This window comes from Pollicipes pollicipes, unplaced genomic scaffold, assembly GCF_011947565.3.
Source record: "Pollicipes pollicipes isolate AB1234 unplaced genomic scaffold, Ppol_2.1 Scaffold_4295;HRSCAF=5057_pilon_pilon_pilon, whole genome shotgun sequence".
In the NCBI taxonomy this organism is placed as follows: Eukaryota; Metazoa; Arthropoda; class Thecostraca; order Pollicipedomorpha; family Pollicipedidae; genus Pollicipes; species Pollicipes pollicipes.
The window spans coordinates 38,397,970-38,425,952 of record NW_023596461.1 but is presented as its reverse complement, the minus strand read 5'-3'; the positions used below and the strand labels follow the sequence as shown (position 1 = coordinate 38,425,952).

The 27,983-nt window shown below is 54.9% G+C and overlaps 3 protein-coding genes across 6 annotated transcripts; 2 read left to right on the top strand and 1 right to left on the bottom strand.

The window, feature by feature from the left end:
• The first annotated feature begins 83 nt into the window (after positions 1 to 83).
• LOC119097029 (cytochrome P450 20A1) lies at positions 84 to 15,969 on the top strand. Of its 2 annotated transcripts, none has more exons than XM_037220047.1 (11): positions 84 to 140; positions 2,630 to 2,720; positions 3,135 to 3,184; positions 3,800 to 4,115; positions 5,081 to 5,248; positions 6,111 to 6,251; positions 6,581 to 6,701; positions 7,175 to 7,265; positions 8,344 to 8,517; positions 8,822 to 8,917; positions 15,112 to 15,969. In XM_037220047.1, exons 2-11 carry the CDS (start codon positions 2,646 to 2,648, stop codon positions 15,269 to 15,271), a joined length of 1,392 nt encoding a protein of 463 aa, XP_037075942.1. In that variant the 5' UTR covers positions 84 to 140; positions 2,630 to 2,645; the 3' UTR covers positions 15,272 to 15,969. The 2 variants fall into 2 exon arrangements, with proteins under 2 accessions (XP_037075942.1, XP_037075941.1); XM_037220046.1 differs by lacking the exon at positions 84 to 140 and adding an exon at positions 186 to 329.
• Positions 15,970 to 16,766: 797 nt separating this feature from the next.
• LOC119096902 (ras-related protein Rab-18-B) lies at positions 16,767 to 26,011 on the bottom strand. 3 transcript variants are annotated; one of them, XM_037219907.1, is made up of 6 exons: positions 25,993 to 26,011; positions 22,439 to 22,536; positions 20,408 to 20,525; positions 19,898 to 20,089; positions 19,315 to 19,440; positions 16,767 to 18,017 (listed from the first exon to the last, which is right to left on the bottom strand). In XM_037219907.1, exons 2-6 carry the CDS (start codon positions 22,510 to 22,512, stop codon positions 17,898 to 17,900), a joined length of 630 nt encoding a protein of 209 aa, XP_037075802.1. In that variant the 5' UTR covers positions 22,513 to 22,536; positions 25,993 to 26,011; the 3' UTR covers positions 16,767 to 17,897. The 3 variants fall into 3 exon arrangements, with proteins under 3 accessions (XP_037075802.1, XP_037075800.1, XP_037075801.1); XM_037219905.1 differs by lacking the exon at positions 25,993 to 26,011 and adding an exon at positions 23,928 to 24,014; XM_037219906.1 differs by lacking the exon at positions 25,993 to 26,011 and adding an exon at positions 23,852 to 23,870.
• Positions 24,138 to 27,262, top strand: LOC119096904 (fas apoptotic inhibitory molecule 1-like). The gene is given in 6 exon segments (XM_037219908.1): positions 24,138 to 24,214; positions 24,523 to 24,639; positions 25,508 to 25,661; positions 25,664 to 25,735; positions 26,014 to 26,063; positions 26,472 to 27,262. Coding segments are annotated over 5 exon segments (546 nt in total). The 5' UTR covers positions 24,138 to 24,214; positions 24,523 to 24,525; the 3' UTR covers positions 26,628 to 27,262.
• The last annotated feature ends 721 nt before the right edge of the window (positions 27,263 to 27,983 follow it).

The window sequence follows — 27,983 nt, the reverse complement described above, 5'->3', positions numbered from 1 at the left end:
TAGGTGTAGGTCCAGTGAACGTAGGCCTCCTGGGCGCAGGTCTCGTGAGAGTAGGCCTCGTGGGCCTAGGTCTCCTGGGCGTAGATTCAGTGAGCGTAGGTCTCCTAAGTGTAGGCCTGGAGAGCATAGATTCCCTGGACGTAGGTCTCCTGACGCGCCACGAAAATAGCTACCTGCGGGCTGCCATATGAGACCTAAATACTGTAGAATTATCGCGCTATTTTGATATTCAGGGCCTGACATGACACAGAGACGGCCATTGTCACGCTCGTCACGACGCGTTATGTCGCCAGCGGATTGTGCGGTTTATTTGGTCCTTTAAGATCGTGGTAAGGGTTGTCGCGAGCGGATTTTGCGATTTATTTGGTGCTTTAAGATCGTGGCAAGAGTCTACGCTGTTCGGATGCTCCTTCTTGTTCTTTTGAGGCTTCATGTGTATTGCAGTTGATGATTGTTCAATCATATACCTGGTGAAGTAATGCCTAACCAGTTGCACCCACCCAATGCATTTTCAGCCTCAAGTGTGAAATGTGTTATCTTCTGATGTGTGTGGTATGCTGTGCATGTCCTGCACAACAACACTTGTGCATTGTTGTGGTATGAGGAGATATATGGACAGTGTCTGGAGTGACAAGTTTAGGTGAATGATCATGGAATTCCAACAGTTGGCTGAGTGTACTGAGGCTATTCTGGCTTTCTTTGCTTGCATTAACTTAGGCCCAGTATTAAAACGTGCAATGACTGAGGCCCTGGGCCAGAATCATGTCTGTAGTTCATATGCTGGTTTCAGCAACATTCTGCCATATGGGCCACCCAGTGGGGAAGCATGGCATGTTGATATCTGCCAGTGTTAAGTATGTGATAAAAATATAAACATGGACATTCTGAATATGCAGTCAGAATGCCTAAAATTGCACTATGTCACAGAGACACCATGGGATCATAACTGAAAGGTAGAAGTGGCAGTGTTCCCATTTTCTTCTTTTATCAGCAGCCAACTTAACAGTGCAGGACATTTGGTACATGTTGAGTGGATCATGTTCCAGGGGATTTCATACTGCTGTTATATGGGTGAGGAAGATGAAACATTTTGTGTTGCCTGGCATCATTGGTCTTTTCCATGCCCAATCTGGTCCATGAATTGGTTGATGCTAACATAGCTGATCATAGCTATGATGTTACTGAAATTGATCATAACATACTTAATTGTTCACTTGCAAATTCCTATTATGGTATCTAACATTGTGAATAGCATCATCATCATCCTGCAATCATTTTTCCAGGCAGCAAAGTTTGTAAAGTAAGCTTGAATCTACTTTTGACATCTTTGTACACCAATGTTAGGTAATTGTACTCTGACTGAAGCTGATGTAAGCAATAATTTGAATTATACTTGTGCATAGTAATGTATGTAAAATACCAATTTTGGTTTGCCAGGTTTTTTAGATATCCTGATTTTTAAAATATTGAGTTCCATAGTTCAGATTTTGCTCAAATCTATGGAATGATACCAAATTGTTCAAAAATGTAACCCACCATTGTTATTGTGCCTTGAGGCAAAGCATGTTTGTAAATGTGTTACAACCAACATTCTGCACCTCTTTTTCACGATTGTTTGTGTGCTTGTATATTAACATCTAAATATTACAAAGGTTAGCTGACCATGCATTTCATGCATCATCCATATCATACAAATATAAAGATATTTGCATTAGTCATACAAATGAAAGGTTTTTCAGCCAAACAGCAAACAGTGTTTGTGGCCGATCTTTAAACATCGGTGCTACAAAAGACAGACATTTTTTTGTGGAGACAGAGTGCATTGCAATCAGATGTATATCAAGCTGTGCCCAACAACCTTTCAAGAACAACATCATAAATTAAGAAATTTGATGAAAGATTTAAGGCTGTGGTTCTGATTTGTATTAATCAGACAAGCTACACTCTTGAAATGTTTGAAATATATAACAACCATGACCAGCTTACTACTAGGACACAAGTTTGTTTTGAGGAGATGAGTAACATTGGGTGAAGACCTCTGTACAAAACTTAAATCAAGTTTGTGCAGAGTTGTGATTGAGGTACATGGTACATCATGCTATGCTTCCTCTTAACTTTTCATTGATTTGCAGGATGTGTCAGGTTTTTGCATTTCTTTTTTGTTATATGTATTTGTGTTTGATGCAGGGCAGGAAAATTTGTCAGCAAAAAAGTCAAGTATTGCATAACTAGAGAGATAGGAAACTTTGTAATGCAGCAACAGTTAGTAAGTGTAAGTAACAGTGAGTTGCTTTTAAACATACTTAAAATGATGTGTTGGCAGTTTGGAAAACAGGCTGATATGTCCTTAGCACAGACCTCAGTAATGGTAAGATCGAGTGACTGAAAGGTTCTGTCCTCCAGGCTACACTCCATGTGTTATGTCTGTTGTGCATATTACTATTGCATTCCTCGATGTTGATGGCATATGTTGGTGGTCTGTGTGTGTGTGTGTGTGTGTGTGTGTGTGTGTGTGTGTGTGTGTGCAAGGAATTATGCGGCATTGGCATTACCATGATGTGATATCCAATGTAGTTGGCTTTAGCTTGCAATTACAAAGCAAATGGTGTTACTCATCTTTTCTTTTCAGTTACCTGACATCTAAGATGCTGATTGCCCTGGTGATATTTGCAGTTGTTTTTATCACCTTTCTGTTGTTTGTAATTCTCTACATATACCCAGTAAGTATAAACAGATAAGGCAGGATGGGGTTCTGAAATTCATGGCATTCATGTGAGAGTTGGAGGTTGTTGATGAGTTTTGGATATGCATGTCTGCACAAACTGGTCAGTTATTGTCATTATCATAATGAGAGTTGCATCATCTTTCTGCTCAGGGATCTCACTGCCTGGTTATCATTACTCACTTTGTAGGTTTTGTGATTCTTATGATCTCTGTTAACAGCTTGGTTGCACAAGGAATGAGCAAAAAAGTCACTGAGTAGTTGCCTTTTAGCAAGCCCTGCTATTTTGTGATGCAGATCATTGACCTGCCTCTGTCCTTCTTCATTGTGAGTGGCTGGTTGTGGGATCCAGGTGCTGTGTGTCCATGTGATTTGTGGCAGCATGGTGACGGCCGTGCAATGTGCTCCGCAGAGCGCCACCCGGGACACAACTGTGCCAGGGCCGCCACCTTCCAGCTCCAGGTCAGTACCACCTGCTGCTCAGTCAGCCAGGTCAGGTGGGTGCAGGACTGGGAGACAGGGTGAGGTCAGCTGCATGTGGTCACTCAGGGCAGGGACAAACAGCAGGACAGGGTCACTCATGGGTCACAGTCATGATCATGGGCAGGGCCACCCAACTGCATAGGGTGATGCTGAGGGATGGGGCAGACGGAATGATGTTTGCACGGCCGACATGTGCATTTGTTGATGGGAGAGGGGGAGGACGGAGCCGCGTTAGAGGGCCATTGTTATAGCTGGGTGACTGTATCATGCCAGGGGTGCAGGGTCGTAACAGGGTAGCAGGGTCAGATGCTGGAGGGGCATGTTGTCATCTGGGGGTGGGGTTAAGCCTATATAACTGCACACCAGACTGAAGAGGCTTGCACTGAGTGGGAGGGACTAAACAATCTTGCCAATTCTGGGAGTTCACTGTTCTTGATGCCTTGGTCCTGCTGCATTCTCTTTGGTGGTTGGGGCATGCCATCACATTTCAATGGACACTGTTTGGCAGTGCCCCAGCCCCCTGACCTGACCCCCCCCCCCCCCCTCTGCGATCCTCCAACGGTGACTGAGATGAGCTGGTCGACCGTGTTGCAGTGATGGTAACCTGACGGACGTGGAGATGGCTGGTGGGCTGGGCGAGTACTTGCGCGAGGTGCACGCTCAGTACGGCCCCCTCGTCTCCTTCCACCTGGGCAAGCAGCTGGTGATCAGCCTCGGCACGTACGAGCTGATGGAGCAGCATAGTGGCGCCGCCGAGCGGCCCGAGCTGTACCTCGAGTTTCTGCGGCCGCTGCTAGGGCGCGAGAGTATCGTGTGGGCGGACCGAGCCGAGACGACGCGCCGCTGGCGGCTCTACCAGCAGGGTTTCTCAGAAGAGTGCCGCGCCGTGTACCGGCAGGCGGCGCGAGAGGTGAGCGCCGCCAGTCGCCAGCCGCGCTGGGGGCTGGAGGCGGCGCCGGCCGGGCTGGAGGCCTGTGTCGCCGGCCGCTGGGGCTGGACTACAGCAGACAACGATGCTGACGCGTCCTCGCCTCTTGCCGTCCGTGTGGCGTCTAGGCGGGGCCTGTGTCTGTGCATGGCCTGCCAATTCACTGTCGCTCGGTGGGAAAGGGGCGTGGTCGTGAGCTGGGCATGTGCGCGTGGCGTACAATGTGCCTGCCTGCTTGGCGTGGTGTCGTGAGCTGGGTGCAGTTGTTGGTGTTGTTTAGTGTGCCTGCTTGGTGTGTGTTGAGCTGGGTGCAGTTTTTGTTGTTTAGTGTGCTGTTGCTGTGCTTGGCGTGTGATGCGTGGTGGTGCAGTTGTTGTTGTTGTTTATGTGCTGTGGCGTGTGTGTCGTGAGCTGGGTGCAGTTGTGGTTTTGTTTAGTGTGCCTGCTTGGCGTGTGTCGTGAGCTGGTGCATGTTGGTGTTGTTTAGTGTGCCTCTTGGGTTTGTCGTGAGTGGTGCAGTTGTGTTGTTGTTTAGTGTGCCTTGGCGTGTGTCGTGCGCTGGGTGCAGTTGTTGGTGTGTTTAGTGCCTGTTTGGCGTGTGTCGTGAGCTGGGTGCAGTTGTTGGTGTTGTTGTAGGTGCCGTTTGGGGTGTGTCTGTGCAGTTGGCTGGTTTAGTTGTTGGCGTGGTCGTGCGCTGGTGCAGTCTGGGTGTGTTAAGTACGCCTGTTTGGCGCTGTGCTGTCGTGGCACATAGCAAACTGTATGGTAAACAATCACCGACTTGGTCATACAAGTTCGTCCTAGCCCGGCATCTGCTTGCCAGAGCGTGAGCCCAGCCTTCCACTGCGTGACACGACGCGGCTGGTTTGTGTGCTGTCCGCCCAGCGTCTGGACGCCCGCGCCCGGCGCCCCGCTGACCTTGATCAGCTGCGACTGCTGGCCGTCAGGCGGCCGGCCGCGTCTCCGAGAAGCTGCAGTCGCTCTCGTCGGAGGAGCACGTGTCGCTGCAGCAGTACACCTCGGCGCTGGCGCTGCACATCGTGGCCCGCTGCTGCTTCGGACACCACATGGACGACGAGCACAGCATGCTCAGCTTCGCGCAGGAGTACGAGATCGTGAGTGGAGGTGGCGCGGCCACTGGTGCCGGCGCCGCGGGCTGCAGGCCGGACGCGCAGGAGTAACGAGATCGTGAGTGGAGGTGGGCGGCGGCCACTGGTGCCGGCGCCGACGGGCTGGCAGGCCGGACGCGCAGGAGTACGAGATCGTGAGTGGAGGTGGGCGGCGGCCTCTGGTGCCGGCGCCGACGGGCTGCAGGCCGGACGCGCAGGAGTACGAGATCGTGAGTGGAGGTGGGCGGCGGCCACTGGTGCCGGCGCCGACGGGCTGCAGGCCGGACGCGCAGGAGTACGAGATCGTGAGTGGAGGTGGGCGGCGGCCACTGGTGCCGGCGCCGGCAGCCTGCAGGCCGGAGGAGGCACGCCACACAGCGCTGCACCGCCCCGGCACACTCGCGCCCGGTGGGATGCCGCTCGATGGCCCGGCTTGGTTTGTGTTGGTCTGTTGCGCCTGGCTGTGCCGGTCTGTAAGCCTGCTGTGGTACCGACCAGGTGGAGTCGGCGCTACGTCAGATCCCATGTGTGTGTGTAGGTGTGCAGCTGACGTTGCTGCTACGCCTGATCTGGTGTCGGTGGGCGACGTTTCTGTGACAGGCAGTTGGCCCTGTGTGTCGGTAGATGACGCCGATGTGTCTGGCTGCCGTGTGCCGACTTGTGACGTCAGCTTGGCGTCGTTGCGACGCCCATCTGTCTGCAGATGACGTCAGCGCTCTGTCGTATTCCGCTGTGACGTCATTGTTCGCCGGTTTGCCGTCGCTGCGACGCCGTCTACCTGCAGATGACGTCACCGTTCTGCCATGCCCGCTGTGACGTTATTGTGACGTCAGCTAGCCGTGGTCTTGACTCCCGCCTGGTGCGGCAGGTGACGGCCGAGGTGACGAGCGAGGCGTGCGGTCGCCAGCTGTATGAGAGCCAGCAGGACCACCTGCTGGAGGCGGCCGCCGCTCTCCGTGACGTGGCCGCCGCCATCGTCCGCAAGCACCGCCGCGAGAACAAGTCCACGGTGGGTGCGCTACCGACGCCGGCCGCCTGGCGGTGTCGGACCGGAGCGCGCGGCCCCAGCCGACACGGACTGGCCGACGACGGCGGCTCCGGTGCGGTCCACGCCGAAGTCTGGCGGCTGGCTTGGCAGTCTCGCTGCTCCGTGCGGACCGCTCTGAACTGGCTGAGATCTGGCGACTGGGTGATTACGGCATCGCCTGCGAGGGTCTGGCTTAATGTGACATCCGTGCTGACTGTCAACGAAGGGGTACACCGTTGGCAGGGCGCCCGTGTGCGCGGACCATGGAGGGCCAGCACTGCGGTGTTCAGCTCGTCACCCGCTGTCGCCAGGTGTCGCTGGTGGAGTGGGTGGCCCTCTCGGCTCAGGGCAGTCGGGCCGGCGGCGACTCGGAGGCGCACGTCAGTGACCTGCTGGCCCTCTTCATGTTCTTCTGCGAAACACTGTCGAGCGGTGAGCAGTTGTGTAAACATCACAGCATGATGTATTGCAGCCTGGCCAAAATAGGCGGGAGCAACTGCTCATTCTAATAGCTGATCATCTTCGCCATGTGAAGCGGATGTGCAGAAGGGGGATGCGATCTGAGCCGGTGTCCGCTACATCCCTTGTGTGGTCCGTGCTTTGCTCGTCACGTTTCCTCTGACTCAGTAAGGCTCCCTCTGTGGACTCCAGCTGTGCCTGCCTTGGGCAAGGCGTGACCTTCCCCGGTGGCTTATAGCAGTGTAAGCCACTATGTGGAGACGTGCATCTTCTTCAATGCTCGTCTATTTTTGTGTAAATCCCGTCGCGCATGGGGACCTTGCTTCGCCAGTGCGGCGTCTGGTGACAAAAGTGTAAGTTTCCAAGCGGGTGTGTCTTCCGGGAGCGTGCAGCATGGGTCCCTGATGGGCTTAACGCCGGGCCGCGCCGTGTGTGTATGTTGGCAGGGCTGTGCTGGACGCTGTACTACCTATCGCAGCACCAGACCGTGCAGGACGCCGTGGTGGCACAGTTGGCCGGAGAGCAGACGGACACCGGGTCAGTGACGACGCCTCTCCGCACTGCCGCGTCTCCAGCTGCGGGCCTCAGCTGCCGTCCTTAACTGGGCTGCTCGGCTGGGGCAATCAGCTCGAGTCCTGAGCCGTGGTCCTGAGCTGGGGGCCCTGAGCTACGACCCTAGACTGGAACCCTGAGCTGGGGCTCTGAGCTGTGACCTTGAACTGTGATCCTGAGCTGGGACCCTGAGCTGAGGTCCTGAGCTGGGACCCTGAACAGGGGTCTTTGGCTGGGACCTGAGCTGTAGCGTGCTGCCCTGCTGGGCTGACGCCTGCCAGGGAACGGAAAACACGCTCCCCATGGCAGCTTGCGGTAGCTTGTGATAGCCTGACGTCTGTCATACGCGAGGCCGCCACCAGTGGCCTGTGGGGGAAGCCAGGACCCCATTCGGGTGTTTCAGTCGTTAGATCTTCGGAAGATGTAACTCGTGTGAGGCGTATTGTGGGATGGCCTGGCGACCTGTTCTCAGATTGGCAACTGGAACAGCCTGCAGTGATGATCTTTTCAGCATTATATGTCTTTTGACGACATTTTGAGCAGTGTGGTGACCTTGCGGGTGGACGGTGGCTTGGCAAACCATGCGGTGACCTGCAGGACCGTGTGGTGACTCCCGGGGTAGCGGCCCTTGTGATGATCGGGTGGTTCTTGTGACCTGGTGGTGACCCGTCGGCAGGCTGCAGGACTTCATGACCGACCCTCCCGTAAGCTGGCGGACCTTGGCCATGTGGTGACCTGACAGGACTGTGGTGATCCCGTGTAGCTTTGGTGACCCAGTGGACCTGTCGTGATTTGGTGGGGCTGTGGTGACCTGGTCGGCCTGTTGTGACACGGTGGGGCTGTGATGATCTGCTCGGCCTGTGGTGACCTGATGGGCCTGCTGTGGGCCTGTTGTGACCCAGTGGACGTGTGGTGACCGAGTAGACCTGTGGTGACCCTGTGGGCCTGTGGTGACCCGATGGGCCTGCTGTGGGCCTGTTATGACTCAGTGGACCTGTGGTGACCGAGTGGACCTGTGGTGACCCTGTGGGCTTGTGGTGACCCATTGTCACGTCGTCGGCAGGCTGGTGGGCCGCGTCATCCGCGAGGCCTGGCGCTTGAGCTCGGTGGTGCCGCTGACGGCGCGTTGCTACAGCTCGCCGTCGGCCGTCCAGGGCCACACGCTGCCGGCGCGCACGCCGATCGTCAGCGCCCTCTGTGTGGCGAACACGGCCGCCGGCTGGGCGCGTGCCGACAGGTTGGTGCCGCCCGCCGCCGGCACACGCGCGGGCAGGCATGTGTCGTCTGTACGGACCCGGCAGCTGTCCGCCCTGTCACACTGACACCGGCAGTGGGGGTTTGGCATTTGCTGTGGTGTTTCCCACAAGGTGTGTAGTTGGAACGGTGGCCAAAAACTGACTGTGGACCATGTCATGAGAAGCCGCCAGCTCCGAATGATTATTCAAACACGGCGTGTGTTAGCTGTGGTCTGATTTGTGAATGACGGTGCCCTGGAAGAATGCGATTGGTCACGCCCATATGTGATGAACTGGTGACCTCAGGTTTGACCCGGCCCGATTCGAGGGCGACACGCCGCCGCTGGAGCTGAACCCGCTGCCATTCCTCTCCAAACACGACGACATCGAGGGCGCCTCCAGGTGAGCGCCGCCGCCCGCCGCCACCGTGACCCGGCCCCTGCGCCCGCACGCGTGCGTCCCGGTGTGCTGGAGTGTGCGCCGCCCTGCAGGGCTGAGTGCCGACAGTTGGGGAGTTTAACGGTTTTATCGGAGTTTGACCCCAGGCCGCTTGATCCGAGTCATTGGCGAGCTCACAGGCCGAGCGAGTCTCCCCCACAGTGTGAGAGGACGTTCTCAGCGTGAGAGCCCCGACATGGACGTCACGCTTTGTAGAAGTTAAAACTCACGCGTGTAGTGATTAGAGCGCCACGAGCGTGACGTGGTTTTTAGATTAAAACCAAGGCCATGTAATAAGGTATGGTCATCCGGGAATTTTTCCGGCACCTTTCGTTCACCATTACAGCGACGTCACAAAGTCGCAACCTGGCATCACAGCGCCGGCTGCATTACCTTCGCGTCTGCTACACCGGTGCACCTTCTAACAAATGCGTCTGGTGATCGCCACAGGGCACTTCAAGAAGTAATATGAGGACATATGAAAGGGGATTTTTGTCACGCCTGTCGTTAAACAGCGAACATGGGCCTAGAAACCAGGAACCCATGTGCCATGGCACTCCCATTTGCTGAGGATGCCAAACATTGAGTCCATGGCGATGCATTGAAGCTGGTCAGCCTACAGCTGCTTAAATGCGGGTTAGCGAACCTGGCCAAGGTCCAGTCATTGCCAAAGGAAGAACTGAGTGGCACCAGGATTATCATCCGACCTGTCGCGTTGAGCCTCAGCACTATACATAATGACGCGCTGGGTTGCACTGGTGTGCGATTGAGGCATTTTGAGACGACGGAAGTGGTACGCTGCCCGGTAGAACATAGGACATTGTGGACATTGCACGTCGCGTCAGCTATGCCACGAAGCCTCCGAAGGTCGCGGTGCATGACGTTAATCAAGATCATATCCGTCACGCCATGCGGCCAAGTTATCGAACACACGTATGACTCATAATTTGCCATACTTCACTTAAACGATTCTTGCGCCACCGTACACTTCATTGTGCACATTTGGCGAGGATCCAAAAAAACGGGGGGGGGGGAGAGGGAGGGAAAAATTATTGCGCCCAGCATGCACTTCATTGTGCACACTTGGCGAGGACCCAAAGAAACGGGGGGGGGGGAGAGAATTCTTGCGCCCAGCATGCACTTCATTGTACACACTTGGCGAGGACCCAAAAAAAAACAGGGCGGGTGGGGCGGAGCTCACATAAGCACAACGATGTTCACTTCGCGCTGTCCACCTGACGTCGCACCTGTTTAGCTGCGCGCCTGGCAGTAGCTCGCTCAGCCCCAGCCTGATTAAGGCATCTGAGGTGCAGATGGATGCGCGTCTTCATTAGCTTCCGAGCAATCCGCTTGTCCAGCGCAGAGCTTTCTTAGTAGGAGCTTTGTGTGTCGCGGTCCACGACGCCAATGTCTCGGTCCATGCCTCGGTCCATCACTTGTTGGAACACGATCTCGAAAGCCTCGACAACGCTTGTCCAGGCCGGCAACGGCACCATCAGACCACCCTGTCTAATCGTGTGTATCCAGCTGTCTGGGACACAGTTGGGTGGTGCCTCTCGGGTCGACAGTCCCATACTTGGATCGAGGTGTTTGCACTTCACCGCCACGAAGCCGGCAACGAAGGCCAGCGCCCCGTGCTCGACGTTCGTGTCTTCGTCCATTTCGTCGCCGCAGTGGGGGCCATTTTCGGTCCTCTCGCCGTCACCGCCATGGAGCTTGCCTTTGCCCGATTCGTCGAACCCGCCGTTCTCGTCCACTTTGTTCAGGATGGGCATTGGAGGCATCGCGGCTGCTTGCTGGTAGGCGGCCTCCACGTCGTCCGTATGCGCTGCCGCTTCCACCACAGCTGGGTCTTGGATCTACGACACAACGATACAGCCATTTCCGCGTACCTATCAGGCGCATTAATCAGACCCTTTTACATATCACCAGCTTTGGTTTTCATTACGAGAGCAAAACGTCTTGGACCCGGACATGCCCATTCTTTTGTTATGGCATGCTTGTTTTTATACACAACCACCTTTTTGTGATCCAGGGTGACATAATCCTAGCGGGCAGCAGTTTTTTACCACGATATTACTGTATGTAATCCCGGAGTTTGGTGACCAGGCAAATAGCCTTTATTTGAAATCTCAGACACCACCATGAACAGTAACACGAAGAGCCCAAAAGTGGCTCAAAAGTAACAAGACTCGCAAGAAGCCGAGTGAACATGTACGGTACGTAGGTGAAAGAACTGCACAGGGCACCAGGGCAAACCAACATTAGAATCTTATTGATGTGCTAGGTACTGAACATACCAACGATTGTGGGGTTTGTTGGTCAGCTCACAGTGCGTAGATGTACTGTCAATGGGGCTTGGACTCGCTCGTGCAAACATACCCCTCCACCCGTCGCAAACCCTGGCTACGTCCCTGACCCCACCCCCCCCCCCCCCCTCCGCCCGCGTAGCATGAATGGCTGTGCCACTTGTGTGGTAGTCAGGCCCCACTTCGTAAACAAGATTATGATCGGACAATTTCGCTTTAATCTCGTATTGTAGTCTACGAACTGCACAGAGCGGCACGGTTTATGCAGGCAGTAGTGACTGTGAATCGGGTTCAAATATTTCTGCATGAAACAGGCGGAAATTTTCCTTTTAAGCACACGCATGCTCACTTTGGCGTGCCGGCGATGTCCAGTCGCATGGAAGGAACTGCACTTGGTCGAAGGCACGGCTTAACACTGGGTATGAGACGGGCCTTAACCAGATGGCCAGGATCATAGTCATAATCTTGAAAATGATCAGACCAGATTATCGCATTCTCCGCATTTATAATGTTAGTCCAAGAGGAACGGTTCGCTCATGTTTTCGGGACAGTTGTATCGTTTTTTTTATAGAAAAGTAAAAAAGGTTTGTATTGTGCCGTTTCACATTCTTGCAAGAAGCCACTTCACATAATAGCATCCTGCTGCCAAAAAACTGCCTTTGATGATCACTTTTGCCCCACGCTCACACACCACTTCAAAATTCTCCCATCCGCGACATAATAGCTCGCACTGAGGCAACACAATACAAACTTGATGCCACACTGCACGATAATCACGTTATTACATTCAAGACATTACATTGGTACTACGCGGCCTTCACGATAACAGACAAGACCAACCACAGCATTTCTGCGCGACGACTGCTTTCCACGCGGCGCAGTCGACGTTGCCATGCAACGCCGCAGAGCGAGCCATTGCGACTTTGTGACGTCACCGCCGAACGTTAACCAGGCGCCAGCCCGACCAATTTCTCAAGCTGCGATGATGGCCCCCTGATTAAAACAGGACAGTTCTCGAAGAATTGTGCGGTTTGAATTGTTCTGTGGTTGCATGTAGTGCGATCAGCTGGCTTTTTTGCCGTGTTGCGTTGCGTTATCGACACAGTTTCACCGCCCCCACCTAATGAAAACGTAGCAGGTAAAGTTTTCAGCTTGCGAGGAAGCTGAAGGGCACTGGTTGAAACCGGGTCCAGATCCGGATGAACAGACATCGCAGCAACACGAGGCTAGCGAATTTGCAATCACGCTGGCAAGAGTTTGGGTTGATGTGTGCTGACGGTCCCCCGCTACCGTGTGCAAGCGATGCGTCTGCCTTTTTTGTGATGTTCGTAAGGCTTGATGCCAGAGCCCGGCAACTGGAGCAGATGAAGACCTGGGACGAACCTCCGGGCTTTGGCGAATGCACCGGCTGCATTATACAACATTTCAAAACTGGCGGAGACGAAAGTGCACCAGAATCAAGGATGCACCAGTAATCGACAACCACTTTTCAGGCGTTGCTATTTTTGAACCAGCCAGCGAATGCTACATCATGTTACATGAAAGGCTATATCAGCATGTTTCGCTGAGATTTCAGGAGCAGCGCGGTCTCCAGCGCAATGTTGGCAGTCAGGGATGTCATTGTTGACAGGGATGTCATTGTTGGCAGTCAGGGATGTCATTTTCCAAAATTGGTCAGGGGTACTCAGCTGAAAAGGTTGACCTATCCTGCCTACAAAACTTCATTTCTTCCCAGATTTCGACCACTTGAATTTCTCTTTTTTATTTATTCCGTAGGTCATAATTATTTTCCTGTGGATGAATGGATTTATATTTCAAGTTAATGTGAGCTGCCTTGTGAAAAGCTTAGAATTAGGTGTAATGCACATAAAAAATACATTTTGGTCGTTGGTGTCGATTGCCTTGTCATCTAGTACTTGGTTGCATTGTATTATTTTTGGCATGTACGCGATGGCACACGATAACTTACACCTGCTGTTTGCTCGCTGATGCTTTGGGCTGTAGGCTGCGCTGTCTACGCCGGTTACATGGTGCCCGGTCGCCCCCTCACCTTTCCCACAACGCACAAGCTGTCGCTGGTAATGTAAAGTGAGGAGATCAGTGAGCCCGGAATCAGTGGGCCACCGGTGATAATTCGACCTCAGGACGCTTGGACCGCGTGACTTACGCGTGCCGAGATATCAAACGGCCTGATCAGGATACAGGTCGCCGCGCAGGGTATCGCGCGTGATAACCTGGGTCTGTACCTCGCCCGCGGTCAGTCACCCCTTGCGATACGCCGCGGACTCGTCATTGACGGAGTCATGGGTCGGGTATGGCCCGTCGCCCACCTCATCCCTTATCCCTCCCGACCGGAAGAATGCGGGCTGTCCGACAAACTGAGGTCGTGCACTCTTCCGTAAAATGAGAAATACGCCACGTCGTAACTTTTCAAACACCGAGTGCAGTGTTAAGTTACTGCTCGGTTCATGAGCACTCGTGAGCCCAGAGTAGATCTGGGTGTTTTTCACCGCACTGCACTGTCTGGGAGCGCATGCGGCGGCACTGCCGTCTGTGAGCTCTGAGGCTGGCGTCTGTGAGCCGTGTGGCTGGCATCTGTGAGCTCTGGGGCTGGCGTCTGTGAGCCGTGTGGCTGGCGTCTGTGAGCCGCGCGGCTGGCGTCTGTGAGCCGTGCGGCTGGCGTCTGTGAGCCGTGAGGCTGGCGTCTGTGAGACGTGCGGCTGGCGTCTGTGAGACGTGAGGCTGGCGTCTGTGAGCCGCTCGGCTGGCGTCTGTGAGCCGTGAGGCTGGCGTCTGTGAGACGTGCGGCTGGCGCCTGTGAGCCGCGCGGCTGGCGTCTGTGAGACGTACGGCTGGCGTCTGTGAGCCGCGCGGCTGGCGTCTGTGAGCCGTGTGGCTGGCATCTGTGAGCCGTGCGGCTGGCGTCTGTGAGACGTACGGCTGGCGTCTGTGAGCCGTGTGGCTGGCGTCTGTGAGCTCTGAGGCTGGCGTCTGTGAGCCGTGTGGCTGGCATCTGTGAGCTCTGAGGCTGGCGTCTGTGAGACGTACGGCTGGCGTCTGTGAGCCGTGCGGCTGGCGTCTGTGAGCCGTGAGGCTGGCGTCTGTGAGCCGTGTGGCTGGCGTCTGTGAGCCGTGCGGCTGGCGTCTGTGAGCCGTGTGGCTGGCGTCTGTGAGCCCTGAGGCTGGCGTCTGTGAGCCGTGCGGCTGGCGTCTGTGAGCCGTGTGGCTGGCGTTTGTGAGCCGTGCGGCTGGCGTCTGTGAGATGTGCGGCTGGCGTCTGTGAGCCGTGCGGCTGGCGTCTGTGAGATGTGCGGCTGGCGTCTGTGAGCCGTGCGGCTGGCGTCTGTGAGATGTGCGGCTGGCGTCTGTGAGCCGTGAGGCTGGCGTCTGTGAGATGTGCGGCTGGCGTCTGTGAGCCGTGCGGCTGGCGTCTGTGAGATGTGCGGCTGGCGTCTGTGAGCCGTGCGGCTGGCGTCTGTGAGATGTGCGGCTGGCGTCTGTGAGCCGTGCGGCTGGCGTCTGTGAGATGTGCGGCTGGCGTCTGTGAGCCGTGAGGCTGGCGTCTGTGAGCTCTGAGGCTGGCGTCTGTGAGCCGTGTGGCTGGCGTCTGTGAGCCGTGTGGCTGGCGTCTGTGAGCCGTGTGGCTGGCGTCTGTGAGCTCTGAGGCTGGCGTCTGTGAGCCGTGCGGCTGGCGTCTGTGAGCCGTGTGGCTGGCGTTTGTGAGCCGTGCGGCTGGCGTCTGTGAGATGTGCGGCTGGCGTCCGTGAGACGTGCTGCTGGCGTCCGTGAGACGTGCGACTGGCGTCTGTGAGCCGTGTGGCTGGCGTCTGACGTCCGTCTCGCCGACAGCCTGTACCAGGAGCTGGTGACAGAGGTGCTGCACGTGCTGCTGACCCCCTCTCAGCTGGAATTGCTGCCCGACCAGAGCCAGGAGCAGCTGATGACGCTCGTCACCACGCCGCGCGAGGACGTCTGGGTCTCGGTCAGCCCGCGCTCCGCCGACGCCTAGTCACGTCGGCGTGACGTCACGCTGCCGTGACGTGTGTGCGCGTGGTGAGTGAGGACGGCAGCGCGGGGTGGCGCCGTTGCTGTCAGGAGAGGGCCGGATGCACCGTGTTCTCGGACGGCGCGCTGCCGGCCGGGCGGGACGCTGCCTGCGCCGGAAGGCGCGCCGCGTGGCCGCCGGCGGGGCGATCAGGGTGGCACGAAGCCGTCGGACTGGCCTTGCCGTTCGGCCCGGGCACGAAGCCGTCGGACTGGCCTTGCCGTTCGGCCCGGTGGGGCGGACACACGCTCGTGGTCGAGGATGGTCGGTGAGGGGCGGTTGGGCGGATACTTACCAGTGTGCTGGTGACGGCCGGCCGTCAGGTGGTTGTCAAACCGGGCATCGCCCGTGCGTATCGTGGGCTTGTCGATCTGTGGGTGTTCCGCTACTGTGCGTAACGATCGCGATTCTGTGAGAATGACTAGCTGGGCGCACTGCCGTGTTTGGTCTGCCCTCGTTTTCTTTGCTCTCCGTTGGGCTCTGCACATGCTTCGAGTTCGTTGCTCTGTGATCTGCCTTGCCTATTTAGCACTTGTGAGTTGTCGTGGCACTTTTGTGCGAAAAGGGTGCATTATTTTTGCAAAGGTCGGTGTTGTCAGTGTCGGGATATTTTGCGTGTCGCCATCGCATCGCCATAGACAAATAACAGAGCTGTGCTTCGTGCCGGCGTGTTTTCCTGGCGAGCTGAGTAGGAGCAGGCGGCGACCGCCACGGCCGGGGCGGGGTGGCCTTGTTAGAGAGAGCCCTAATGCGAGACGGCTGAGGGCGCATGGTAATGTGATCGGCCGGCAGATAGCAGAACACGGGAGATTGAGCTGACTCGCGACGGACGAGCCGTCTAGTCAAGTTCCCAGCGGAGCTTGTCCACGCTGTCACCTGAATACGGCTGTTACAGTAGGGGTTGAGAACGTGCTGATCCGAAACAAGCGAACTTATTTTGAATCACGGGCAGCGCCATCGCTAGCAGGGTGTAAATAGCAACGCCTTTCAGCTGTAGCGCCCCGAGCGCTCGTTCTAACAACAGCCTTTTCGGCCTATCAGTCTTCTCAGTCAAACACCTCGTTCGTTGTTTTCGACGACCAAAACCTCACGTTGCCGGCTTACCGCGATCAGTACTTATCGTGTTCCAAGTGTACGGACAGCCAGCGGATCGGAAAACTCCCGTCCATTTACGGGGTACGCTGCGGCCAGCATGCAACGACACGCCTCCTGATTCACTGGCGCAGGACGCCCACTGATAAGGTCCGCCGACTCTGGCTAGCGGACGATTGGCCAGGGGTGCGGCGGTGGCAGTGGGTGCAGAGCTTGCGTTCCACCACCAATAAGTAGCCCAATCGTCATACGGAGATCCGATGGTGCATGTTTACCGACATCGCCGCATAGTGGACAGTCGATGACAAAGGCGGCTGGTTGCGACTACGGTCTGCCACCAAGAGCGGCTCCAGCAGTGAACAGGAGCTCTCAGCCCGAAATGTATTACAATCCGCCCTCACGGCCTCCTCCCACTCCATGTCCGTTCCCTTTCCATGAACACCACGAGCTAATGCAAATCCGCACACACGCGTCGCGCAAGACACGACGGATAGTAATGGTACCGTCCGACCTCATTCATGCGTGGCATCAGACACATCCCGCCATTCAGAAGCTCATGTCTGCCGCAGCGTCCTGACGCCGTTGCCACCGCCGGCACCGGCCGTACACACGTCATCGATCGCCTACGCCGCCGTCCAGCGGCTGAGATCGGCTGGAGCAGCAGGCCCGTCGGCAGCTGCCGCCAGCTGCAGCTGCCGCAGCCGCCCGTAGGCAGTCGGTGCGCCGACAGACCGCCACCACCGCAGCGGGGCGCCCCCTCCCTCCGTCGTTGGGCGCGCGCTCCGTGGACGTGTGCTGCTGAGTGAGCACCTCCGCAATGAGAGTGTCCTTTCGGGCTTCGGATAGGCGCGGAAGGCGGGTTCGATAAGAACAGCCCGCTTTGGTGACCCGGTTCAGGACCGGCGAACGCTAAGGTCGGCTGACCTTGCAACCAGTACGCGAGGCTAGCCCAACCGTTATGTTGCGGAAATGCCTATGTGATAAACGGGACAGACTTGAACGCCAAACTCACGTGCTTCAGTGAGAACCCAAGGACCTTAATCGAATGTTCTAATATAGATGCATACCTAGGGATCGCATGGTTATCGCACACACGCAAAAATATAAGGCCATGCGTACCATATGAATAACGAGTGGTCCGTCACTCAGCTGGTCATGCTGAGCAGAAAATAAACGCTACATTACCTCTGCTAGAGCACGGCACGCGTCCCCAGGCGAGGGCAGCGGGCGTATCCCGGTCAGGCCTCCTCTGGTTTCCACTGCACCCAGCAGTCTCCACGGGGCGGCGCCAGGGTTGTCACGGTCACGCGGGCGCTCGAGCGCCGTCGCAGAACAGTGTCACGCCGCGTCCTCTGTCCCAGTCACTGACCAGGCCGATCACGCTCTCTCGTCCACAGGACCACTTCTGTCTACCTCACAACCACAGGCACGGGCGTGGCGCTGCCGGTCGGCCGGCGCCCCCGTGCGGTCCGGTCGGATCAGGTCAGGTGATATCAGGTCAGGTCAGTGAGCAGTAGCCGCCGCACAGGCCCCGGTTGTCGCGTTCGGCGTCTCCCAGGCGCACCTGGCCCTCCCGGCGCGTCTCCTCCGACTCCCACAAGCCGGGAGTCTGGATGATCTGTGGACAGAGCACTGTCATGTGGCACATCACCACAGACGGCCGACACGGTACATCGCCACAGATGGCCGACACTGCACCTCACCACAGATTGCCGACCCGGCACCTTACCACAGACGGCCGACACGGCACCTTACCACAGATGGCCGACACGGTACATCGCCACAGATGGCCGACACAGCACCTCACCACAGACGGCCGTATGGCACCTCACCGCAGACGGCCGACATGGCACCTCACCACAGACGGCCGACATGGCACCTCACCACAGACGGCCGACATGGCACCTCACCACAGACGGCCGACATGGCACCTCACCACAGACGGCCGACACGGCACCTTACCGCAGACGGCCGACACGGCACCTCACCACAGACGGCCGACACGGCACTTCACCACAGACGGCCGACATGGCACCTTTAGCACACTGGGGACGGAGACACGGGACTTCCACACAGACTGGAGGCGGAGACACAGGACCTCCACACAGACTGGAGACGGAGACGCAGAACCTCCACACAGACTGGGAACGGAGACACGGGACCTTTGCACGGACTGGGGATGGAGACACCACGGGACCTCCACACAGCCTGGGGACGGAGACACGAAACCTCCACACAGACTGGGGACGGAGACACGGGACCTTGGCACAGACTGGGGACAGAGACACGAGACCTCCCCACAAACTGGGGACGGAAACACAGAACCTCCACAGACTGGAAACAGAGACACGGGACCTTGGCACAGACTGGGGACGGAGACACGAGGCCTCCACACAGACTGTGGACGGAGACACGAGACCTCCCTACAGACTAGGGACGGTAAGACAGGCCTCACAACCAACGGAGCGCAACACAGGATTTCTTCACGGAGCCGGGCTGTGACACAAAACCTTCCGACACACTATGGACGGCAGCATAGAACCCTCCGAAATACCGTGGACGGTCACAAAATCTCGCACCGACTGTATCCGGTGGCACGCGATCTCGGGTATACGAGCGCAGTACCTTTTCACAGATGCAGAATGCTGTATGTGACTCGGCCCGATAACGACCCTCAGTGAGCACAACACTGAACAGGCGACGTCGGTCAACACACCGATTGACCGACGCCGTACTAATCAAACACAGTGCAGACAACGCCAGTTAAGGGTTTCGAAAGAGCGCAGATGACAACAACCGGATGGAATGCAGCGTTCACGATGGCAGTGTGCTATCACATCGCTGGCCATCAGTCGGGTGGCGTCAGCGCTCGCGGAGCGGTGACTGGCTGGCCAGCCGGCGGCGGGGCGCCTCACCTTCTGGACGAGCTCCTCGAACGCCAGCTGCACGCCCTCCCGCGTCTTGGCGCTCGACTCGATGTGCAGCATTTGATGGCGACGGGCGAAGGCCATCCCCTCCTGTCGACTCACCACCCGCTCCTCCTGGCGGGCGGCGCGCGCGCGGCCTCGTCACAGCGCGCCAATCGGCGAGTCAGCGCCACCAGTGCAGGCACGACCGCGTGACTGAGACCGAACACATCGGGACACGGTGACGGGCGAGCTCGCTCGGACCGACCGCGTGACTGAGACCGAATACATCGGGACACGGTGACGGGCGAGCTCGCCCGGATCGGGTGCGGGAGGCAGGCACGACCGCGTGACTGAGACCGAACACATCGATACTCGGCGACGGGCGAGCTCGCTCGGATCGGGTGCGGCAGGCAGGCACGACCGCGTGACTGAGACCGAACACATCGATACACGGTGACGGGCGAGCTCGCTCGGATCGGGTGCAGCAGGCGAGCACGCACGAGCTATGCATCATAACGGGACGACGACAATGGTTCCGTCAGCAGTCACTGTACGACTGTACACGCATGCTTAGTGTCTGCATACAAACCTTGTCGATCTTGTTTCCGACCAGCATCTTGACGATGTTGGAACGGTTGGCGTAGGTCTGAAGTTCATTGAGCCACATATCTAGCTTGCTGAAACTGACCCGGTTGGCCACGTCGTAGACGAGAATGACGCCCTGCGCGCCGCGGTAGTAACTCGGCGTCAGGGTGCGGAAGCGCTCCTGGCCGGCCGTGTCCTGTCGGGTGGAACAGCCAGGTCACGCGACAAAGCAGGCTCCCATCAGCTGACCATGGCCTGAAGAAGTTAACCACAATGGGTCATTGTTGCCTGCACATGAATGGACCACAAGATGGCTTGGTGTAAATCCGACTCCCGGGTCTGAATTCACAACGATAGTGATATGTCCGTTGTCCGGGCATTATTCACAGCCACGGAACATGGGTACGACAGGCGCGGGATCTGACGTCACCTTGATCATGTCGATTGTCCGGACGAATCACAACTAATGACATATGGGGCCTTTATAAAAACCACAAACTTCGAGCTGACATACCCAGATGGCCAGTTTGACCCTGTTGCCCTCGACATTGATGGTTTTGACCTTGAAGTCGACCCCGATGGTAGCGCTCTGGTCGGGATCGAAGGTATTGTCCACAAAACGCAGCAACAAACTGAAACAAAGTAGCTCCGTCGTGGTGGCTGACAACTTAACAGCATATTCGGCCTACAACAACCAAAAACTGCTGCACAGCTCCTGGCTGGCTTAAGTAAACAGCGTATCATCTGATGCTTGCCAAGTTACAAACATGCTAGCAGTCAGTCGCCTTTTGCGACGCGCAACGTGACGGCGGAGAATATTGTTGTCGCCGCGCAAATAACAAACAAAAAATTGCGAATGAAACCTGTCAGCTTTGAGGCCCTTTAAGAAACGAGCTTCAAAGGCGTTCAAATATCCCACCTCGATGACTTTGGTAGGTGAAGATGTGCTGATATCAAGGCGCGATGTCACTGATAGAGGTGCGTTGATGGTCACTCCGCACACAAGTTTATGAATCATATTGCTGGGATATGGGCACGCGACGGGCCCCACAGGCCTGGTTACTGTGATCGACGAGACGAGGGGGCTTGGAATAGTTAACATGCGCTCGGTCGGGGGTCCGTGACAACCGCGCCCCGCCGGGGGGGGGGGGGGGGGGCAGCTAATTTCCCCCGGGATATCCAACTTCTAAACGTCTTACTAAAAAAAAACAAAGATATTGTTGCGAAGGTCACGTCAAATCATGAAAAATGTGCACCAGATTGTTTAACTTAAGGTCACCGTGAGGTCCCCAGAGGATACGAAAGGTCAAAAACGGTCGTTCCGATAGATGTAGTTGACACCTATGTTGACAACTGTGGGGAGTTCATTCCGACCATTTCTGTTCCCCCGCTATGGTGCAGTCAGGTCAGCTGACCATTCAAAATTGGTCCACCAATAGCCACAAGAATGACGCTTTTCGGTTTTCTCTCACCATGTGGTTCCAAAAAAGTTTATTGCATTGGGTGCAGCTGTGGAGCAAAAGTATCCCAGACACAAAAATACCATTTTTGGGCTGACCTAGATGCCAGATGGATCTGCTACAGTCAAATTTATACACACACAAATGAAAAAAACTGAAATGATCACTGGGTCCAAGTGACCAGTAAAATTTTTTGCTGCGGTGTGCACTTTAATTTGATCTGATCAAGACCTGGCATCAAACCTAAAAAACACCCCAAAACAGGTGCTCCATGGCTTATGCATGACTGCAAGCATCAGCACACTTTGACACATGCTTTATGGCACACACTTCCATTTTCTCCCATCAGTACTAGCGATTGTCATGTTACTGCGACCCCTGGTTGCTGAGATCTGGACCCATTCCTAACCCTTAGTTCCTTAGCTTTTTGTAAGTTGTCAATTTGTGTTTCCCATTAATTGAACTGTGAAACACAATGGCAGTGTTGTGATGTTGCAAAACCATGTTCCCTGATCAAACCAGTCTGAACTTAAGTGCTGCAAACATATAGAACAAATTTTTAAACTATTGAAAATGTCATGATGCCAAACTTCCCTCTGGTCTCATCAGTGGTTGCAGATGTGAGGAAGCCCATCACCATCGTGATTGGCTTGGCCACCAAAGCTGCCAAATTTCTAGTTATTTATAGATTGAGATTCACTTGACCTGAGGCCTCACCTGCAATAATGAAGTGCCAACAACCATGTGCCACCTAGCATGTGGGGCTGTACCATATTTTGTGGTCTAGCTAGAGTAGCTTTGTTAATTTGGAATTATTTCTGCCAACAACATATGCAAAACAGATGGGTTAAATCTGCTTAAAGTTTTACATGCATTTTGTCATTCATTTTAAGGTGGCCAGAGAGACAAGGTGGGACAGTTTTGATGAACACATAATTGTGGTTAAAAATCCTTTTAAGTCTCTCCTAATGCTTTGATGTGCCAGTCTCATCCCTGGATATATATATATATATATATATATATATATATATATATATATATATATTTCAAATGGGTCCTTCCCCATGCCATGCACAGCGACCTACCTTGACTTGCCAGTGCCGCTTTCACCTATGATCAGGATTTTCAATGTAGCCAAAATGGCATCTTCCTCCATCATTCTGACCTTTCAAGTTCAAATTGTCTGAAATAGCAGAAGCTGGTAGTGAATGGCATGGAGAGACATGGCAATGTTTTGGTGATATACATAGGTGATAGGAGAAACTTCCCAGAAAGAGGTGATGCCATAACCAGCTTTGAGGGCAATTAATTATTTTCATCTGTCATGATGGGGATCATGTTTAACATTGTTGGAAAGAGTGGGTGCCACAACCTCGGCAACCATACACCTACATTTCTACACATGTATGGTTTGTTTGCTTTTTTGTTTAAAGACAAGTTCATGTTAAAAACTCTTGCTGTTTTACTTGAGTTGAATCATAACTGAACTTTCACAAGGCAGTCATGGTACATGGCATCAAGTATTGCAAGGTAAATTAAGGATAGCTAATTGTAATGCATCACATAGCATGCCTGTTAGACCATACACCAAAGTTGGGTAAAAAATAATTTACACAATAAATTTACAAAATAATTACCATTATGAACTTGTTTCTATCTAGTAGTCTCTCATAAGCTAGTGACAGGTTTCCTATCATGTAGATTAGAAATAAATTACACTCCATTAGGCCCTCTCAAAGAAAAATATCTGACCTAACAAACAAAAATGCACACAGATACACATGCCCACACCAATTTTCTGCATATCTGTGAAAGTTTTGCTCATTGGGAACTTCAAATGGTACCTTACAACGAAATTTCTATCATTTCAGCTCACCAATGTATAAACATAATTGTTGTGCTTGGCATCTGGAATCAGAGGTGTGAACCAATACATGCACAATGTTTTGCATCCAACTTTCAACCCTCATGTCAAAGGAGTGGTGCTTTACAAGGCACTCAGTTGCTGAGGCTGGGTATATAATGACATCTGCATGTCACTCTGGCAAAAAGGGCAGCACCTTGGGCACCATAAGATGGTACACTTTAGTCCCAGCCTATTGTCACATGTGACTTGGTTGAGCATAATCAGATGCAATCAAAATGCATTGCATGTATGCTTTCTTAACAGCACATGCTATGGATGTATGTCAACATCACCCAAGTTGTTTGTGTCCTGCTGGATCAGGATTCCATCACATGATAAGCCATGCATTTGATGTGACAGGGCTAATGTTTTTGCTGGGCCCATAATCCTGAATGGAAAATTATGCTGGAATAGTTGTCGAGCTGGGCAAGTTCACGCCACAAGCATCGCAAATCAGCATCTCACAAAGGTCCAACCAGGTCCCAACACGCAAGAATACGTCGGCAGTGGGGCTGGGCGTTGCCATTGATACATAAATTACAAATGCAGACGGTAAAATGCCAACTCCCGACAGCAAACACCTTAGGCCTACCAAATAAATTGCACAATTGATGACCGTCCTAGGTCACGCAGAACTCGCGACGAATTTAATGGAAAACGCAACTCACGGACAGATGCAACCCAGCGCCCGCGCAGTACAGCACTGGATGCTATGATAATCCCAGCGGAGATTCTGGGGTTCTCTAAACAAAGAAGCTGTATGCTCAAGGTTATCGCGATGCGTTGATCACTACCCTAATGATCACTAAATGGCGCATGAGAGACATATGCTCAGAGTCTGATTCGCAAAGACAGCTGGCAGTTTGACTGACGGGACGGGGGCGGAGGGGCCTACGGAGACCGACGCATACGCATAAGAGTTTTGATCAGCACGCGGGCGTTGAAGGGGTTGGAGGTATGCAAAACTAGACCAAACAGAATGTAACGCCTTTTATAGTGGTGATAAGTTGAAATAATAATATGTTATTCCTGCGTCTGACGAACAATTGCTGCTAATATTCATGTTGTGTCAGAGCATTGTGTAGCACTTCAGTTGTTAAACCGGCCTAGACAACGTGTATGGCGGGCTAACATAGCCTCATTAAACTTTGCTTAGCAGCTTCTTTGAATTTGGAACTACCTGTGCATATACATCCACTCAGCATAATGTTGTCCAATATGTACTTTCAAAGTTAAAAAATACCTAAACATGAATGCTTCCAGGTCATGGCTCTGGACTTGGTGGCTGTGTGGGATGTACCATGCAATGATGGCATCCACCAAATTGAAGTTGAGCATGGTACCATCTCTGGCAAGCGTATCATCAAGGTTGATGGACAAGTAAGCCTTTTTAAATTTCATACAGAGACTGAGCTGTTCTTCTTTATGTGATTGCATTGACAATCCATGCTTCATTGTGCAGCATGGACACAGCATCACTTCCTAAATTGTCTTGAATCCAAACAGATGCGTACCTCTGGTTTTTTTATAATGCTGGTATGACATGATGAAATGGCATGTTGCCATGCATCATGGTCAGACAGGAGATGATGTGGCAGGAAAAAGGGTAGGGTGAGACTGGACATTCTTATGTTCTTGTGACCTGACTAAGAGGTGTGTTGGAACCAGATGTTCACTTGTTCTTGTGGCCTCAGGAGGTGGTGCAGAGGGAGTAGACACTCATGTGTTCTCAAGGCATCAGGAGGTTGTGCAGTGGGGCTGGATGCTCACATGTTCACATGCCTCAGATGGTGTGGCAGGACTGAATGCTGATGTGTTCTCCTGACCTCAGGAGGTGGTGTGGCTGTACTGGATGCTTGTGTGCTTCATAAATGCAGGTGGTGGTGGCGGTGAAGTGGGACTGGATGCTCATGTTTCTCACTACCTCAGGAGGTGGTGTGGCAGAACTGGAGTTCACATGCTCTGCTCACATCAGGAGGTGGTGCAGTGGGACTAGATGTTTGTGTTCTGACCTCAGAATGTAGTGTGGTGGGACTGGACACTCGTGTGTTCTAATGATCTCACGAGGTGGTGCTGCGGGACTGGGTGCTCACGGGTCCTCCTGATCTCAGGTGGTGGTGTGGGATTGGATGCTCACATTTCTCATGACATCAGGAGGCGGTGCTGAAGGACTAGATGCTCATGTGTTCTCCTGACCTGAAGAGGTTGTGCTGTGGGACTGGATGCTCACTTGTTCCCGTGACCTCAGGAGGTGGTGCGCCGGGACTGGATGTTCCGCCTCGTCGGCAGCGAGTCGTTCGAGGTGGGCAAGCAGCGCGTCCGCTGCACCGTCAAAATCGAGCCGTTCGGCGCGTTCGCCTATCAGTACTCCCTCGACGTCGACGGCAAGGCCTTCCGCAACTTCACCAGCACCAGTCCAAGGTCATGCGCACTTGGCTGGTGAATGCCTCCGAAGGCACATACAGGGTCGTCCTCGGTAAGCAGCGGGGGTGAGGTGGCCACACACGGCGCGGCTCCGTGCGGTGTCTTGGGAGGGAACGCTGGGCGGCAACGGCGGCGCAGCACACCTCTGGGCATTCAAAGACATTTTATAGCCTCGTTAGAGAAATTTAAAATAGTGAAATTGCGCAAATGCCGTGCATGTCAGCTGTGCATCTCTAGACCTTGTGACGGGAGTCTCGCTGCCGTCGCCAGTCCGTGTCGATCACCGTGACCGCCAGGGCCAGAACTCACCGTCCGCCGGCGGTATTTCAGAGAAGGGCACGCTGGACGTATGGGTGAACGGACGGAAACTGGAGACAGCGGTAAGCCACTGTATCAGGTGCTGGGCAAAGCGTTCAGCTCGGGTCCGTCACGCACCGGGGCCGTTGTGCACTGGAGCCGTCTCATACGCACTGGGAACGTTTCCCGAGCGCGGGGGGCGTCTTCTGCGAATAGATTTCATGTTTTGACGGTTGTTTGCTGGGCAGTGCTTGTTATGTGTGCCTGGACGCGAAGAGGGCGGGGCACGCCGGCGGACTTTGTGGACAGCTGAGGTCCCAAGTCCGTCCCCTGTGTTATCGACAGCTCGCCGTCTCCCCGGGTGGGTATATCTGCCTCGGCACACCAGACGCGTGGGACGGCCCAAGCGCGGCAGCCGCCGCCAACAGCGCTGTATACCACGAGCGGCCGCCGTCGCCTCCAGCGGTGCCTGACCGATCGCCCGCCGGCAGGGCGAGTTTGTCGACGACGGCACTGAGACCCACTTCGAGGTGGCCAAGCAGCCAGCCTTCATCAGGGCCGTGACGAGCGGCGACAAACGCCAGGGCCTCGTCTACTCGCTGTACGTGCGCGAACAGCTCATCCCTGAGTACAAGGAGAGCATATAGACGAGATGCTGCCGTCGATGACGTCACGGTGACGTCACTGCAACCGGCTGGGCTGGCGTCACTGGATTACCTGCTGCCGGCGGGGCTGGCGTCTGCGAGCGCCGGAGGTAGGGCGTCGGGGCGCCGACACACCACCACGATCGTTCTGTGGCTAGCTCTACGGCCCTGATCGAATCACACGTGTGGCACCGATCTGTCGCACCGATCCTTCGCACCGATCTGTCGCACTGATCCGTTGCACCGATCTGTTGCGCCGATCTGTCGCGTTGTCCGGGCAGTCCGCAGCACCATCAGCGGAGAGTGGTGGGCTGACGGGTCCACAGGCCCGCCAGCGGCCCTCCTCCGCCAGTGCAATGTTTAAGTCGTCCATGGGCGCCTCACCCCCTGTCGGCGTATTCACGAGATCTCAGTAGCTGCGGCTCCACCGTCCGTTCTAGTCAGATTTGAGTGTGTTTGAGCTTGCCGTCGGCGCTGTGCGCGGCCGTGATCTCGGCACATATGCGGCCGCAGACGTGATGTGCGGTGTGGTGGCTGCCGCCATGAGTAGTGTTTGTCACGATCTCCGAACTCCGTCCACGTAGATGTTTACTCCTCGCTTTTGGGAAATAGCTCAATTGGTCGGCAGGCGCCGTCGGGCAGCAGGCGTCGTGTGTTGGCTGGTGTTGCGCCAGCTGTTCGGACGGTGACGCCCATGACAGCGCTGGGCGGGCGTCTGCCCCCGCTCTGGACGCCCGGCGCGCTGTCCAGCGGTCTCGCTCCCCGGGCTGCATGGCCTCTGATGGCGGCCTCATACATGGACGACGCGGCTCCATCCCGCAGTTGAGTGCAAACTGGCCGAACGGAATGAGACGCGCGGCTTACGACATTCCATATAATAAGCACCGAAGGATACAAACACCGATTGGCTGAACGCACGATACGTATCCTTGATTTATAAGTTGAATGACTGACATGCTTGCACACACTGCGCCACTCAACACAGGCGGACTGTGATATAGACCGGCTCGGAGCCAGAGATTAGTCGTAAACGGGCTGCGGTACGGAATGCCGGAGCCGTCCGCCCCTAAGCATATCGCGACTCCCTCTCCATAAATATTGTCGACACGGGAGTAAAAAATAACAACGTAAACAATCGCCGAAGTAAATTATGACACCGATGCAACAACAGCTCGTACTCCACCGCCGGAGCCCACCACAATATCGACAACACTCGCTGCTTCCCGCTTCCGTCGTGTTTGGCGCGCGTTCGGAGCCAGCGGCCGCCGCCCGACTGGCGCGAATGGCGTTTGATCACTGGCGCGCGCGGCAGGGCCGCCGCGGAACTCGCGGGAGTCCGGCCAGCGGGATACCCGCTCA

Coding starts and splice junctions, on each gene's coding strand:
- LOC119097029 (XM_037220047.1), top strand. CDS start 2,646: ATGCTGATTGCCCTGGTGATATTTGCAGTTGTTTTTATCACCTTTCTG. Junction 3,185..3,799: donor CCGCCACCTTCCAGCTCCAG/GTCAGTACCACC, acceptor ACCGTGTTGCAG/TGATGGTAACCTGACGGACG. Junction 6,252..6,580: donor GCCGCGAGAACAAGTCCACG/GTGGGTGCGCTA, acceptor CGCTGTCGCCAG/GTGTCGCTGGTGGAGTGGGT.
- LOC119096902 (XM_037219907.1), bottom strand. CDS start 22,512: ATGATGGAGGAAGATGCCATTTTGGCTACATTGAAAATCCTGATCATA. Junction 20,090..20,407: donor GGGTCAAACTGGCCATCTGG/GTATGTCAGCTC, acceptor TCCACCCGACAG/GACACGGCCGGCCAGGAGCG. Junction 19,441..19,897: donor TCGGAAACAAGATCGACAAG/GTTTGTATGCAG, acceptor GCCGCCCGCCAG/GAGGAGCGGGTGGTGAGTCG.